The sequence below is a fragment of the Hemitrygon akajei genome, chromosome 5, assembly GCF_048418815.1.
Source record: "Hemitrygon akajei chromosome 5, sHemAka1.3, whole genome shotgun sequence".
Classification (NCBI taxonomy): domain Eukaryota; kingdom Metazoa; phylum Chordata; class Chondrichthyes; order Myliobatiformes; family Dasyatidae; genus Hemitrygon; species Hemitrygon akajei.
In genome coordinates this window covers 80,991,254-81,007,032 of record NC_133128.1, presented here as the reverse complement: position 1 = coordinate 81,007,032, position 15,779 = coordinate 80,991,254, and the positions used below count along the sequence as shown (strand labels likewise).

At 41.5% G+C, this 15,779-nt stretch overlaps 1 protein-coding gene across 8 annotated transcripts in view; it reads right to left on the bottom strand.

Moving 5' to 3' along the window:
* Positions 1-15,779, bottom strand: part of LOC140727912 (rho GTPase-activating protein 6) — a 533,233-nt gene that overhangs the window by 63,523 nt on the left and 453,931 nt on the right. For all 8 annotated transcript variants that reach the window (XM_073045873.1, XM_073045876.1, XM_073045880.1 and 5 more), the window contains exon 4: positions 13,800-14,056. In XM_073045873.1, the coding sequence (XP_072901974.1) occupies positions 13,800-14,056 (257 nt within the window). The remainder of the gene's footprint in view (positions 1-13,799; positions 14,057-15,779) is intronic.

Sequence of the window (15,779 nt, the reverse complement as noted above, 5' to 3'; positions counted from 1 at the left end):
AAGCACCAAAATGACCCAGGACAGAGAATAATATGTCAAAATGTAGTAATGTTTCCAACTGAGACTTTTTAACAATGTGGTAAGATCTGAAAATTGTTGAGATTTGGCTTTAAAAATGTCAATGATATGGAAACAGTTAATGGCTTCAAGCTTCATACCTTGGGGGCAGGTAATGAGTACTGGCATTCCATGATTTATGAATGTTCCATTTATTAGTTTTTATCATTATGCCACTGATACTTTGGGATACATTTCTTCCATTCACAAATCTATACATCCCTATCATACATCATCCCTACACAACATCACACTATCATACATTGAATTCATACAGCAATTTGAGAGGGAGAAGCAGAAGTCACATGTATCAGTATTACAATGGAATAAAGGGAATTACAGAGGGATGAGAGAGGAGCTTGCTCAGATGGATTGGAGGAAGATACTGGCAGGGATGATGGCTGAAGTTTCTGGGAATAGTTCACAAGGCGCAGGATAGATATGTCCCACAGAAGAAGTTCTCAAATGGCAGGGGTAGGTGACCGTGGTTGACAAGAGAAGTTAAGGACTGTATAATATCCAAGGAAAGGGCAGATTAGGTAGCAAAAGTGAGTGAAAAGTTGGATGATTGGGAAGCTTAAAGTCCAACAAACAGCAACAAAAAAAGCTATAAGAAGGGAAAAGATAAAATATGAGGGTAAAATTAGCCAATAATATAAAGCAGGATACGAAAAGTTTTTCAGTCATATAAAGAATAAAAGGGAGGTGTCAAAGTGATGCTGGTGAGGTAGTAATGGGGGACAAAGAAATAGCAGATGAACTTGATAACTACTTTGCTTCTGTCTTTACTGTGGAGAACACTAGCTGTATGCCAGAGGTCTATGAGAGTCCGAGCAGGAGTGAGTGCCATTGCTATAACAAAGGAAAAGATGCCAGGCAAACTCAAAGGTCTTAAGGTAGATACATCACCTGGACTAGATGGACTACATCCAGAGTCCTGAGAGAGGTTGCTAAAGAGATAATGGATGCATTGGTCATGATCTTTCAAGAATCACTTGATTCTGACATGGTCCCAAAGGACTAGAAATTTGCAAATGTCACTCCACTCTTTAATAAGGGAGGAATGTAAAAGAAAGGAAATTGTAGGCCAGTTAGCCTAACCTCAGTGGTTGGGAAAGTGTTGGATGAAGGATGAAGGATGAAGTTTCAGGGTATTTGGAGACTAATAATAAAATAAGTCAAAGTCAGCATGGTTTCTGTTAAGGTAGATCTTGCCTGACAAACCTGTTAGAATTCTTCAAGGAAGTAACATGGTGTTCCTTAGGGGTCAGTATTGGGACCACTACTTTCCACATTGTTTGTCAATGATTTAGATAGTGGAATTCAATCACAAACAAGAGAAAATCTGCAGATGCTGGAAATCTGAGCAACACTCACAAAATGCTGGAGGAACTCAGCAGGCCAGGCAGCATCTATGGGAAAGAGTACAGTCAATGTTTCGAGCTGAAACCTTTCGGCAGGATTCTTCAATAGTGGAATTGATGGCTTTGTGGCAAAGTTTGTAGATGATACGAAGAAAGATGGAGAGGTAGGTGGTGCTGAGGAAGCGATGCGATTACAGCAGGACTTCGACTAATTGGAAGAATGGGTTAAGTAAGTGGCAGATGGAATAGTGTTGGGAAATGTACAATAATGCATTTTGGCAAAAGTAACAATAGTGCAGACTATTATCTAAATGGGGAGAAAATTCAAAATCAGAGGAACAAAGGGATTTAGGAGTCCTCGTGCAAGCCTCCCAAAAGGTTAATTCACAGGTTGAGTCTGCGGTAAAGGTGGCAAATGCAACATTGGCCTTTATTTCAAGGGAAATAGAATATAAAAACAAGGAGATAATGCTGAATCTTTATAAGGCACACGTCAGGCTGCAGAAGTAAGGAGGAAGTTTTTAGCCAAAGACTGGGGAATCAACAGCTTTGGGCCCCTATCTCAGAAAGGATATATTGTCTTTGGAGAGAGTCCATGAGGATGATTCTGGGAATGAAGGGATTAACATACAAGGAGCATTTGGCAACTTTGGGCCTGTACTCAGTGGAATGCAAGGGGATCTCATTGAAGCCTACCAAACGTTGAAAGGACTAGATAAGGTAGGTGTGGAGAGAATGCTCCCTTTGGTGGGGGCATCTGGAACTAGAGGACAGCCTCAAAATTGAGGGGTAACCTTTTAGAACAGAAGTAAGGAGGAATTTTTTTAGCCAAAGAGTGGTGAATCTGTGGAATGCTCTGCCACAGACTGCAGTGGAGGCCAAGACCGTGGGTATATTTAAAGTGGAAGTTGATAGGATTCCCGATTGGCTGGGTTATCATGGGATATGGTGAGAGGGTAGGTGTATGGAGTTGAGTGGGATCAGGGATCAGCCAAAATGAAATGGCAGAGTGGATTTGATGAGCTGAATGTCCTAATTCTGCTGCTAGGTCTAATGGTTTTAACTCTTGCCTGCAAATTACAGATTGGAATTCAAACTATCAGACAATATCGTGTTGAAGCAGCAAGGAAATCTCAATGTAAAAAACCAACAGTAAGGGAACTTCGACATGTGCTTTTTAAAACGCAAATTGGAGACTCAGCTCTGGTTTCTAAGCCCCATCCTCCACTGCAATCCTGAAATTCATCAACAAAGTACCCTCCCCCCCCCCCCCGGTGCTTCTAGCTAAATACGGTAAATGGAAGGGTATATTTATAATGATTTTAAAGTCAAAGAACTAGTGGATAATCCCACAAAGTAAGTTAGACCTTTGAAAACTGCATTAAAGTGCCAAAGTATACTGGAACCTCCAATGCACGACATTTACCTCAAGACAGCTTTCATTTCAGATGTCATAATTCAGTCACATTGATAGTGAAGAGGGGACAAGTTGTACACAAAAATGCATGTCTAAGTTTCTGCATCTGTTTCATTGCTCCTCAGACAATCTATAACAGCTTTACATAAATCTTAGTGACTACTTTATTCTATATCACAATTATTCAATCTCTTCCTACTTGCATTTGGTCATTTTCTTACCTGAGGGAAAATGCTGAATTAAAGATCACTTTTTTCAGTATTTGTGCATAATGATTTCTTAAATTTTTGTTTACACATTGGGACTATCAAATTGATTTACTCAGTTCAATGTAGACATTTCAGACACAACCGAACCTATAATCCCTAACCAGTTAAGCAATTATGCCTGAGCAAATGCCTCTAGAAATTAGATTTAATAGCATCAGATATTCACTCAGTGACTGCAAGTCCAATAGGGGATCAAACAATTGCATTGCAATTGCACAAGTGATATGGTCCTATAATCAGTGATAATGACCATACTGATTGGCATTAAAAATGATAGCTTCACTCTTGCCTTCAAGCAAGGACGGCTGAAACAACTGCCCAGTTTAATACGTGACTTCAGTCCAATACTGATAGGATTAAATTTTAACATCCTGCTGAAGTGGTCTATCAAGTTCCTCAGTTATATCAAATCATCACAGTGGCTTCAAAATGACTTAGAAGACAATTAAGGATTGCTTAAGATGTTAAGTAGATTTTTGAGGATGACTTGATTCCACTCTGTGTGAATTCTGAGGTGATTGGTGAAACCAATGTGTGAACCACAGACTCTTCCATTGATGGGGCAAGTGGGTGAAGGCAGGCAGGAAGGGTGGGTGTTTGTGAAGCGATGTGTTCCTTCTACTTACACAAGGCCTTATGTGCATCTGATACATGGACTCAAGGTTCTCAGTTCAATCCTGAATATTCAATCTTCACATTGAGCTAATGGACCAGAGATTTACAGGGGTAAGGGAGCAAGTTGCATATCTTTACATAAACTTAAAGCACAATAAGTATGTTTGTCTTTGTCGGTTTGGGAAGCTCTTCCCATTTGAGGGTTTGAAATAGAGTGCTTGTTTTGCATTGAATTGACTTTATTTCTTACATCCTTCACATATATGAGGAGTAAAAAATCTTTACATTATATCTCCATCCAAATGAGTCCATCTTCAGGTACTCTTCACAGTGTGAACATTCCAAGCGAATTCATTCATACCCAAGCCAATCAATGGCCATTAGATTCTTCTCACGGACAAAGGTTTTCATCTAGAAATGTTGAGTGGTCTACTGTAGCCAACAGTGACAATTCAGAAACTAATGCATGAGAGTGAAGGCAGCAGACTGATGAGGAGCGATGTATAGGTCTTTCCACCTTTCCTTACTGCTTTCACTCACAAGTAAAAGGTAGAGGTTTTAAGTAGCAGTAGTGAGGAATGACCCATAGCATTATCAGTACGCCAAATCAAACTGAGTAAATAAAGACTTAGTCCAAAGGTAATTCATAGCAGGAGCAACTCAGCCCCACGTCATGTTACCCTGTAACGTGGAAAATGAGAAACACTTCCAATGTCCCTAATGATAAATACAGCAATTGTGTCGAGCTGCAGTTCCTGACTGACTGCATTGCATAGATGAAGCTGCAGATGGACTCATGACAAAGCGTTCCATGACTCTGAAGACACCGTCGATAGGACGTTTGGTGAGCACGTCACCATGCAAGCAACATCTGCCAAGCCAGGAAAACGATGGGTGACCAGCCGTTTAAGTGTAGACAAAGGGATGATGAGTTTTCAGATGACATGAAAATTGGTGATGTTGTTAATAGTGGTTCCAAGGTTGTCAAGCCGAGGAGTGGTAGTGGGGACAAGCTCCCCCTACCTAAAAGTGCTCCTCACAGTGTGCGCCTCAAATAGCCTCTGACAACCAAGTCCAACTTCTGGCCTTCTCGTGTGGCTTAGCCTCTAAGCCCGGCGGAACTGTTTCTAATCACAGGAGAAGGGGCGAAGGCAGGTTCTGACACCTTAAAATCAGTGCTTCAGGCAGAATGAGCTCATCAGCCTGGGGAGGGGAGTGGGAAAACTCAGATTTCAAACCTCCACTACCTTGCGGACATACCCACTTATGGGAAAGGCTTTGGGAGTAAACCTTGAGGACAAATACGGAGCTGGAGTCCCTAAGGCAGTCCGATGATGCCTTCAACCTCACTCTGGCAACTCCTGCGATGACAATGATACCAAGCTGTATCAGCCCTCGCCCTTCCCTTGGACAACATCGGTGACGTGGAGAGGGGAGACCTGCTGCTTGGGCAACTGCTGGTCCTCCATTAAACCTTGCCCAGGCCTGCGCCCTAGAGAGGACACTCAGACTTTCCAGGCACAGATCCATGGTCTCGCGAGACTAACGAATGCCATCATCATCATCATGTTAATAGTGAGGAGTATAAGCTTAGTTTACAGAACATTATCCCTCCAAGAGGACCACAATCTTGTTGTAGCTTGTTAGCTTGTGTGCCTCTATGACAGAGAGAGCTATGCTGGCTGCGGTCAAGGCTTTATGTTTTGGCTCTTGGTAGGGTCACTCATGCCAAACAGTACAAAGGGTAGAGGTCAGACTCAGAGTGGTCCACTGGTCCTCAGGTTCGGAGGGCTAAAACTCTGACTGGTAAAACAAAATTGTTACAGAAACAGATAGGAAGAACATCTGAGTGTGATGGTACTCCCGAATCTTCATCCAGAGGCTGACGGAGGCAAGAACTGAGAGGAAACTACTGACATGATGAAGGAAGCCCTGAACACTGCCGGAAATGAGGGACCTTCATTGCTGCTCCAAACGCTAGCGGTGTAACACAAAACATTATCAGGTGACTAGTCATTATCAACATTATCTCTAAACAAAATTGTGCTGGGTTTTCTGAAAGACCAAAAATAAAGCTATTTTCCCACTATGAGGGTGCAATGACTAGTGTTCCCTTACTCTTTATTGTCCCTGTCAAACTTCTGATCTCTTCTGGCCTTCAGTATGTGAGGTTTGGCACCAATCTCATCATTATGTAGCCGCCGTGCTACTGGACACACATGCTGATGGCATCAACCTACACTGTTAATTACAAGACCCTTAACAGTGTTGAAATACAGAGAGATCACAGGGTCTAAGTCCATAGCTCCCCAAAAGGGTGGTAAAGAAGGCAAATGGCATGCTTGCCTTCATTAGTCAAGGCTCTGAGTTCAACAGACAGGAAGTTATGTTGCAGAGTTACAAAACTCTGGTGGGGCCAGATATGGAATATTGCATTCAATTCTGGTCACCCCCTTAAAGGAAGAATACGGAGGCTTTGGAGACTGTGCAGAAGAGGCTTACCAGCATGCTGCCTGGATTAGAGGAGAGACTGGAAAAACTTGGATAGTTTCTCTCAATCGGAGACCTGATACAAGTTGATAAGATTTTGAAAAGGTATCGATAGAGAATCTTTTTCCCCAGAGTTGAAAAGTCCAATGCTGGAAGCATGCACTTAAGCTGAGAAGGGGTAAATTCAATGGAAAGTGTGGGGCAAGTTTCTTTACACAGAGAATGGTGGGTGCTCTGAATCTGAAAATGGATGAAAGCACAACAAAGATGTTTAATTGGCTCATAGATAGATAGATAGATAGATAGATAGATAGATAGATAGATAGATAGATAGATAGATAGATAGATAGATAGATAGATAGATAGATAGATAGATAGATAGATAGATAGATAGATAGATAGATAGATAGATAGATAGATAGATAGATAGATAGATAGATACTTTATTCATCCCCATGGGGAAATTCAACATTTTTTACCAATGTCCCATACACTTGTTGTAGCAAAAACTCATTACATACAATACTTAACTCAGTAATAATATGATATGCATCTAAATCACTAACTCAAAAAGCATTAATAATAGCTTTAAAAAAAGTTCTTAAGTCCTGGCAGTTTAATTGTAAAGCCTAATGGCATTGGGGAGTATTGACCTCTTCATCCTGTCTGAGGAGCATTGCATCGACAGTAACCTGTCGCTGAAACTGCTTCTCTGTCTCTGGATGGTGCTATGTAGAGGATGTTCAGGGTTTTCCATAATTGACCGTAGCCTACTCAGCGCCCTTCGCTCAGCTACCGATGTTAAACTCTCCAGTACTTTGCCCACGACAGAGCCCGCCTTCCTTACCAGCTTATTAAGACGTGAGGCGTCCTTCTTCTTAATGCTACATTATATACATTTATATGCCAGGAAAGGAGGAATATGGTCATTGTGTAGTTAGGAGGGATTAATTTGGTTAGGCATTTAATTGTTGGCTTAATTAGTTTAACTGTGGGCCAAAGGTCACGTTCCTTGGCTGTACTGTTCAATGTTCTCAACTTAAAGGCAGATTCCCAGAAATAGAACAGGTATCTTTGGGGTGGAAAAATGTCTTTAATAAAGTTGTTTGCAGCTCCCACATATACAGCTGATATCCAATGCTGAGCTCTATTTTTGACCCATTTCCTAATATTGTGATTGATCACTGAGATACATCTCCAAATACACATCAGATATCATGGATCTGACCAACACCTTTGAATGTGCAGTCATCTCTGATGGAGGAAGAATACAACAGCATTACAGCAATAGTGGAAATGATAATGCTCTCTGATCTGGGGATTGGGAAATATAAAGTTTGTGGAAGGTGACCACGGGGCTTGTTAGAGAGAATATCTACTGAAGTGGTCAGAGAAGACACAACAATCACAGTATTAATGTGGATGTGAAGAAATCCATACAGAGTTAGTTATAGCACTAACCATTTGTGTGGCATGTCACGAGATCTAGGGATAATGTGAAGGACAGAAAGGTCTTACATCTTACATCCAAAAGGAATCTACATTTCAATAATACATCTTCAATAACATACCAGCAATCTTAATCTATTCCATTTGTGCTATGCCATCAATATAATATAATCAGTTTTATGTTTGGCAGTGTGTTGATTCATACCCAAAAAAACATTCTCGACTTCATTGTCAGATTTTGCCTTGCCAAGTGATAATTACTAATCTCAACCCCCTGGATTGAGCTATGTAGCAATGTTTGTCTCAAACAAGGAGACGTAGCTTCATTCAAAACCAAGATGTATGGATCCATCATCAAAAACCCCCACCTTCTAGGTCATACCCTCTTCTTGCCACTACCATTGGGTGGGAGGTGTAGAATGCCTGGGTCCCACACCAGCAGAATCAGGAATAGCTATTTCCCTACAACTATCACCGGCTCATCAAAACTGTGCAGACCCCCACCGCCCAGGTCATGCTCTCTCCTCGCTGCTGCCATCAGGAACATGGCACAGGATCCTCAGGACTCATACCACCAGGTTCAGAAACAGTTATTACCCCTCAAGCACCAGGCTCTTGAACCAGAGGGGATAACTTCACTCGCCCCATCACTGAACTGTTCCCACAACCCATGGACTCACTTTCAAGGGCTCTTCATCTCATGTTCTCGATATTTATTAAGTATTTATTTATTATTGTCTTTTCTTCTATATTTGCAAGGTTTGCTGTGTTTTGCACACTGGTTGTCTGCCCTGTTGGTTTCAATTGATTCTATTATGGTTACTGGATTTACTGAGCACGCCAACAAGAAAACAAATCTTAAGGTTGTATATGATGACAGAAGTACTTTGATAATAAATTTACTTTGAACATTATTCACCACTGCTCTGAGCTGCTCCTATAATCTACAGACCAACTTTCAAGGACTCTCTAGAACTCACGTTCTCTGTACTATTTCTATTTGCAGATTGTCTTCTTTCCCTTTAAATACCTGCAGGTAATTCTGATAATAAAAATTATTATCTTGGTAATAAATTTACTCTGAGCTTTGAACTCCAGAAGGATACTGGGGTTAGGTCATTAGAAGTAGTTAAAGTGGAGGGAGGTACACTTTCGTAAGGTTTGGGGATTGAGGGCAATGAATATCTGAAATAGAAGAGAACTCAATCAGCTATGATCACCCTGAGTATCGGGCCAGATGGCCAGTTCCAGTTCCTGTGCTCTTGTGTTCTCATTCTGCTCTCTGTGAGGTCTCAGTTAAGTAGAATCATGCCTGCTTGGTTCTTGGATAGGAGACCACCTAGGAATACCAGGGGAAACAAATGATCAAAATAGCAGGGTGACTTCAAAGGGGATCTCCATCACACTGATGCGCGCTTACTTAACAAAAATCATCCTGAGAAAAAAAGCTCTGTATGAGATGCAAATGTTCATGTCCTGGGGCATTCACTTTGACCAGATTGTAGAACGTCTGCAGTCTGTTTAACTAAAACATGTAAGCAGACAGTAATACAATATGTGAAAGAAATGCAACCACAGCTGCAATTAGCAGCAAGGAGGAAAGATTACACTGCAACAAGACATAGATCATTTAATTTCTTGAGTAGAAGAGTGGCAAATGGAATTTATTGAAGGGAAGATTGAGGTAATACATTTAGTGAGAAGGCAAGAGACATCTGCAAATATGAGGATAATAAGAGAAGTGAATGATGGAATAAGGTTGGAGCATACATCCATTGATAGCAGGGCAGACAGATCAGATGTTTAGAAAGGCATATGGGATGTTTTAGTTTACTAGCCAAGATACGGAAAAAAAGATCAGGGAGATTAGCGTAAAATTGTTTACAATGCTATCAAGACCACATCTTGAGTAGTGTGTGGAATGATGGTCACCAGATTTACAGGGAAGATGCACTTCAGAGTCTACAGAGAATTATGAGGATATTGGCAGTAGCAGAGAACTACTGCTTTGAAAAAAGAATGATTTGTCTGCGATTTTATCATTATTGTACTTAATACTTAGGATGTGCGCAGCACAACTAGCAGGTGTGTTTACAGACATTTTTAATCTCTCCCTCTCCCAGTGTAGAGTGCCCTCCTGCTTCAAATTATCCACCATTGTCCCTGTACCAAAAAAGACCAAGGTAACATGCCTGAACAACTGGTGTTCTGTTGCACTCACCTCAATAATAAGCAAATGCTTTGAGAGGCTGGTCAAGGATTACATCTGCAGCTTGCTACCATCCAAACAGGACCCCTACAATTCGCCTACCGACACAACTAGTCAACAGACGACACAATAGTCACTGTTCTACATATCGTCCTTGCACATCTGGAGAAGGATGCTTATGTGAGAATGCTGTTCTTAGACTACAGTTCAGCATTCAACACTATAGTTCCATCCAGGCTCAAGCAGCTCAGAGAACCTCAGCCTTGACCCTACCTTGTGCAGCTGGATACTGGACTTCCTGTCAGATCACCAGCAGGTTGTAAGAGTGGGCTCCCTCACCTCCAACCCTCTGACTCTCAATACAGGAGCCCCTCAGGGCTGCGTACTGAGTCCCCTCCTTTGCTCTCTGTATACCTATGATGTGTATTGCCACCCACAGCTCCAATCTGCTAATTAAATTTGCCAACAACACTGCATTGATTGGCCTTATCTCAAACAATAATGAGGTGGCCTACAGGGAAGAAGTCATCTCTCTGACACAGTGGTGTCAAGAAAACAGCCTCTCCCTCAAAGTTACAAAAACAAAGGAGCTGGTTGTGGACTACAGGAGGAATGGAGACAGGCTAACCCCTATTGACATCAATGGATCTGGAGTTGAGGGTAAACAGCTTCAAGTTTCTCGGCATCCACATCACTGAGGACCTTACGTGATCTGTACTTACTAGCTGTCTGGTGAAAAAGGCACAACAGCACCTCTTTCACCTCAGACAGCTGAGGAAGTTTGGTATGGGCCCCCAAATCCTAAGAACTTTCTACAGGGGCATAATTGAGAGCATCCTGACTGGCTGCATCACTGCAAAAGTGGAAGTTCGTGTTTCACGATGAACCCTTGCAGGTGCTCCGATGTGGCAGTTTTGTCGAACTCACGTTCTCCTCACCTTGAACACATAACGATCAAATGCCATCCTTTCTATTTACCAAGGAGTTTATATCCGTAATCCTCACCAGAGTTTATACAGCACCAGCGGCTGACTATAATCACGCGTTTGAGATACCACCTCCAAACAAGAAACAATCTATCCCGGCACGTTTCAAATCATAGCTGGGGACTTCAACCAAGCTTGATTGAACAAATTTGTGCCTAGTTACCTTCAGCATATAACCTGCAGCGCCAAAGGTCCCAACACAATAGACCACTGTTATACTAAGATAAGGAATGCCTGCTGTTCCATGCCCAGACTGAATGTCAGGGTATCTAATCCCGTGGTTGTCTCTCTCCTACCTGCATACAGGCAGAGGCTAAAGAGCAAATCTCCAGAGATTAGGACAACAAAGAAGTGGAATTGGGAGGCACAAGAGCGACTTACAGGATCACTTCGCATCAATGGACTGGGCCATGTTTAAGGACTCAATTGTGGATGTGGATGAATGTACCGTGATTGCCATAACATTTAGAAAAACAGCTGTAGATGAATGTGTCCCCACAGAATCATTCAGTCTTCCCCAACCAGAAGCCCTGGATTAACCATGAAATCTACAATCTGCTGAGAGTCTGATCAGACTCTGGTGACCAAGTTACAAGAGGTCCAGGTACGATCTCTGAATTGCCTCACGGATGATGAGGCAATTCTGAACTAAACTTGAATCAACAAAGGATGCTTGACAGCTGTTGCAGGGCTTGAATGTTATCACCTCTTATAAAGTTAAATCAAGTGTGACAGGTGATAACAAGGCTTCACTTCCAGCTGAGCTTAATGCCTTCTATGCTCACTTTCACCGTCAAAACATGGAGGAACCATCACAAACTCCCACAGACCCCAATGATCCTGAGATTTCAGTCTCTTAGGCTAATGTGTGGGCAGCCTTCAGGAGGGCGAACCAATGAAAAGCATCCAGCCCAGATGGGACACTGGCCAAGTACTAAACTTCTGTGCTGATCAACTAGCTGGAGTTTTCACTAAGATCTCTCACTTCAGCAATCTGAGATACCCTCCTGCTTCAAGCAGACTTCACTTATACCGGTTCCTGAGAAGAATGTGGCAATCTGCCTCAATGACTATTGCCCAATAGCACTTGCATCCACAGTGATGAAGCGTTTTTTGAGGTTGGTTAGGAAATGTATCAACTTCTGCCTGAGAGGTGACTTGGATACGCTCTACAACACAACAAGTCCATGGCAGATGCCATCTCATTAGCTCTTCACTCAACCTTGGAACATCTGGACAACAAAGATACATACATCAGGATGCTCTTTACTGACTATAGCTCAGCATTCAATAAAATCATCCCCTCAAAACTAATCAATAAGCAGCAAGACCTTGGCCTCAATATCTTCCTGCACAATTGGATCCTCAATTTCTTCATTAACAGACCCCACTCAGTTTGGATTGGCAACAACAACTCCTCCACAATCTCCATCAGCACAGATGTACCACAAGGCTGAGTGCTTAGCCCCCTGCTCTACTCACTTTACACCTATGACTGCGTGGCTAAATACAGCTAAGATTCCATATTCAAGTTTGTCGATGACACCACTGGCATAGCCTGAATCAAAGGAGATGGTGAATCAGTATCTAGGAGGGAGACTGAAAATCTGGCTGAGTGGTGCCACAACAATGGTTTCTTACTCAATGTCAGCAAGACCAAGGAACTGATTGTAAACTACAGGAGGAGGAAATCAGAGGTCCATGAGCCTGTCCTCATCGGGGATCAGAGTGGAAAAGGTCAGCAACTTTAAATTCCTTGGTGTTATCCTTTCAGAGGTCCTGTCCTGGGCCCAGCACGAGAGCACAAATATGAAGAAAGCACAACTGTGCCTCTACTTCCCTAGGAATCTGTGAGGATTTTGCATGATACCTAAAACTCTGATAAACTTCTATAGATGTGTGGTGTGAGTATATTTACTGGTTACATCACAGCCTGGTATGGAAACACCAATGTCCTTGAACAGGGAATGCTACAAAAAGTAGTGGATACAGGCCAGTCTATCACGGGTAGAACCCTCCCCACCACTGAGCACATACACACCAAACATTGTTACAAGAAAGTATGATCCATCATCAGGGATGCCCACCACCCAAGACATGCTGCTGCCATCAGGAAGAAGGTACAGGAGCCCCAGTAATCACACCACCAGATTCCGGAACAGTTATTACCCCTCAACCATCAGCCTCCTGAACCAGTGGGGATAACTTCACTCAAATTCACTTGCCCATCACAGAACTTTTCCCACACCTATGGGCTCACTTTCAAGGACTCTTCATCTCATGTTCTTGAAATTTAATTGTTTATTTATTATTATTTTTTCTTTCTTTTTGTATTTGCAGTTTGTCATCTTTTGCACATTAGTTGTCCACCCTGTTGGGTGTGGTCTTTCAGAGATTCTATTGTGGTTATCATTATATTTATGGGTTTATTTCCCATAAGAAAATGAATCTTGAGGTTGTTTATGGTGACATACATGTATTTTGATAATAAATTTACTTCATACTTTGACATATATTGAGAAAGGTGTGGGATAGAGCCAACTTGTATGTATAAAATTACAAGGGACCCGGATAAAACAGCTAGGATGCACCGAGCTCCCCCAGCAGAGGGATTAAAAGCCAAGGGAAAAAGATTTCAAGTAACTGTTAATGGGACTGGAGTGGGGAGGAGCAAGATTATTTTTGCCCTGTAGAATTCACTGCCTGAAAGAGTGAGAGAGCTGTGACCTGCAGGACAAAGCACAGAATGCTGAATCTGAAGTTAGGCTGGGAATTCTATCTCCACTGTCACTGTTACTATGGACTAAAGAACTAGATACTAGATTATACATTTTGTAAAAACTTACACCTAATTAATACCATAGAAGTATCAATACAAAAGGCTCTGTGAAAAATGAGAAGATTCTTTTGAACCATGAGGAAGATACATTGCATCAAACTTACCCGTCTTCTCACGCGCTGGGCAGCTTCAAGACTACTGGGCGATGTTGGTTCATTCAGAGTTTCCGAGGTTGAACTGAGAGATGAATTGCTGCTTGAGAGTTCTTTGTTGGGCTTTTTAGGCCCGAATGGCAAAACCGATGTCACCAGATCCAAATGGTCTTTTTGCTCCTCTCTCCGAGCATCCTGCTTTTGTTTCTGGGCCCGATCATTGACAATTACTTGGGACAATGGCATTGCAAAGGCATGAGGTGCAAATTCTGATGATGTAAAAATAAATGAGACAGTTTATTACAAGAGTCACAGTAATCTATTTATCTAAATTACTTGAGAACTATAATACAGACAGATCATGCTAAGTGACTCACACCAAACAATACGTTTTACTTTATAATAAAAACAATAAGCTAGAAAAACTCAACAGATCAGGCAGCATCTGTAGAGAGAGAGAAAAAACATTAATTTGTTAACAGCATTAATGAATAAACTCGTCTCGGGCTTCCAGCTGGGTACAGGTATTGATTATAAGCAACGTTTTGATGACAAACTTCATCATATGAAGAGTTTATTCATCATATACACTGGGAAAGCACTAGATCCTTTTTAACAGCATTAATGTTTCTCTTTCTGCAGATGTTGCCTGACTGTTTCCAGTAATTTCTGTATTCACAGTTAAAAATCTGATATTCCAGCATCCAATTGATTGGAAATTCTGATGGTTTGGCACCTGGCTCTCTTATTAATCTGGGGGTCTAGAAGAGCGTGGAGGGTGCTGTTGGGGCTAGGATTCAAAATGTGTGCTGGGGCCTATGTTTGGCTGTATGTGTGGAGAGAGTGGGGGGTTGGGCAAAGAACAATGAGGCTGAGAAACATTTTCTTGCTTCCAGAGTTACCATTCAAAGTGCGCAACAAGCTAAAATTAGTACTTCCCAATTTTTTAAAGTTGAAAATTCTGGACTAGGGTTGCATTTTATTATTTACAAAGTTCTCTCTGGGTTCTATTTCCAACACCCTTTGAACTCATGGGGTTCACTGTGAAGTTTATTATAATTACAGTGTTACATGCAAAAACCCCTCCATTTAGAACACCTGAAGATAACTCCACAGGGAATTCCTAGTAAAGAATTCCCAGTATTTTTCTGCAAACAACTAATATGTTACACAAATTAATACAATTATCACAGATCTGTATTTCATTAATTATAGTTTGGTTACTTTCATTTTCTGATTCACTTTGAGAAATAGCGGAGACAGAATTCAATACTGCTGGGAACGCTTGTGGAGTAAAACTTAACAGACTTTAAAAATGTCTGCTGCACCCAAGCCGACTCTAGTGCATAAGATATCCATTATTCACCCTCCCCAACTGACAGGAGAGAAATATTTGAATATTCTGTCAAAATCCCCATCTTACAGAATGGATATGAAAATAGCAGATATTCTTTGTTATCAAACTTCTTAACAGCATGTGAAAATTTAATACTGGATTGAGTACTGGAACAGTGGTTCAGAAAAGGACTAACAAACACCCAAATTCATACCCCACCATGGATATTAAATTCAGTTCCTACAATACGAAGAAAATTAGTCATGACTAATAAAGATGGTTATAAATACTCATCTGGATGGCCCTACCTAGTTCATCATTAACTGCTCTTGCCATGATGTGATTTTAGCAATGCAAATAACTCACCACTGTACTCCAAAACACCAAGTATGTTGCTCAGTTCAAGGGCAGTTACAGATGGACAGTGAAGGTTTGCATTCCCAGTGATGCCCAGATCCTTCTCCCCACCCTAAAAAAGTCTGCAAAAAATAAAAACTGGTGCTTGTATCCCTCATACTTGTATATTATTTTTAATATGATTGAGCAGAGCCAATAAGTTTGCCCAAGAATATTTTGGCTCAGGTGTTCTTCATTGTTGTCCATTCTTCTTTTAAGAAGATGGGGTCTCAGGAATTTTCACTCAATGATATATAAAC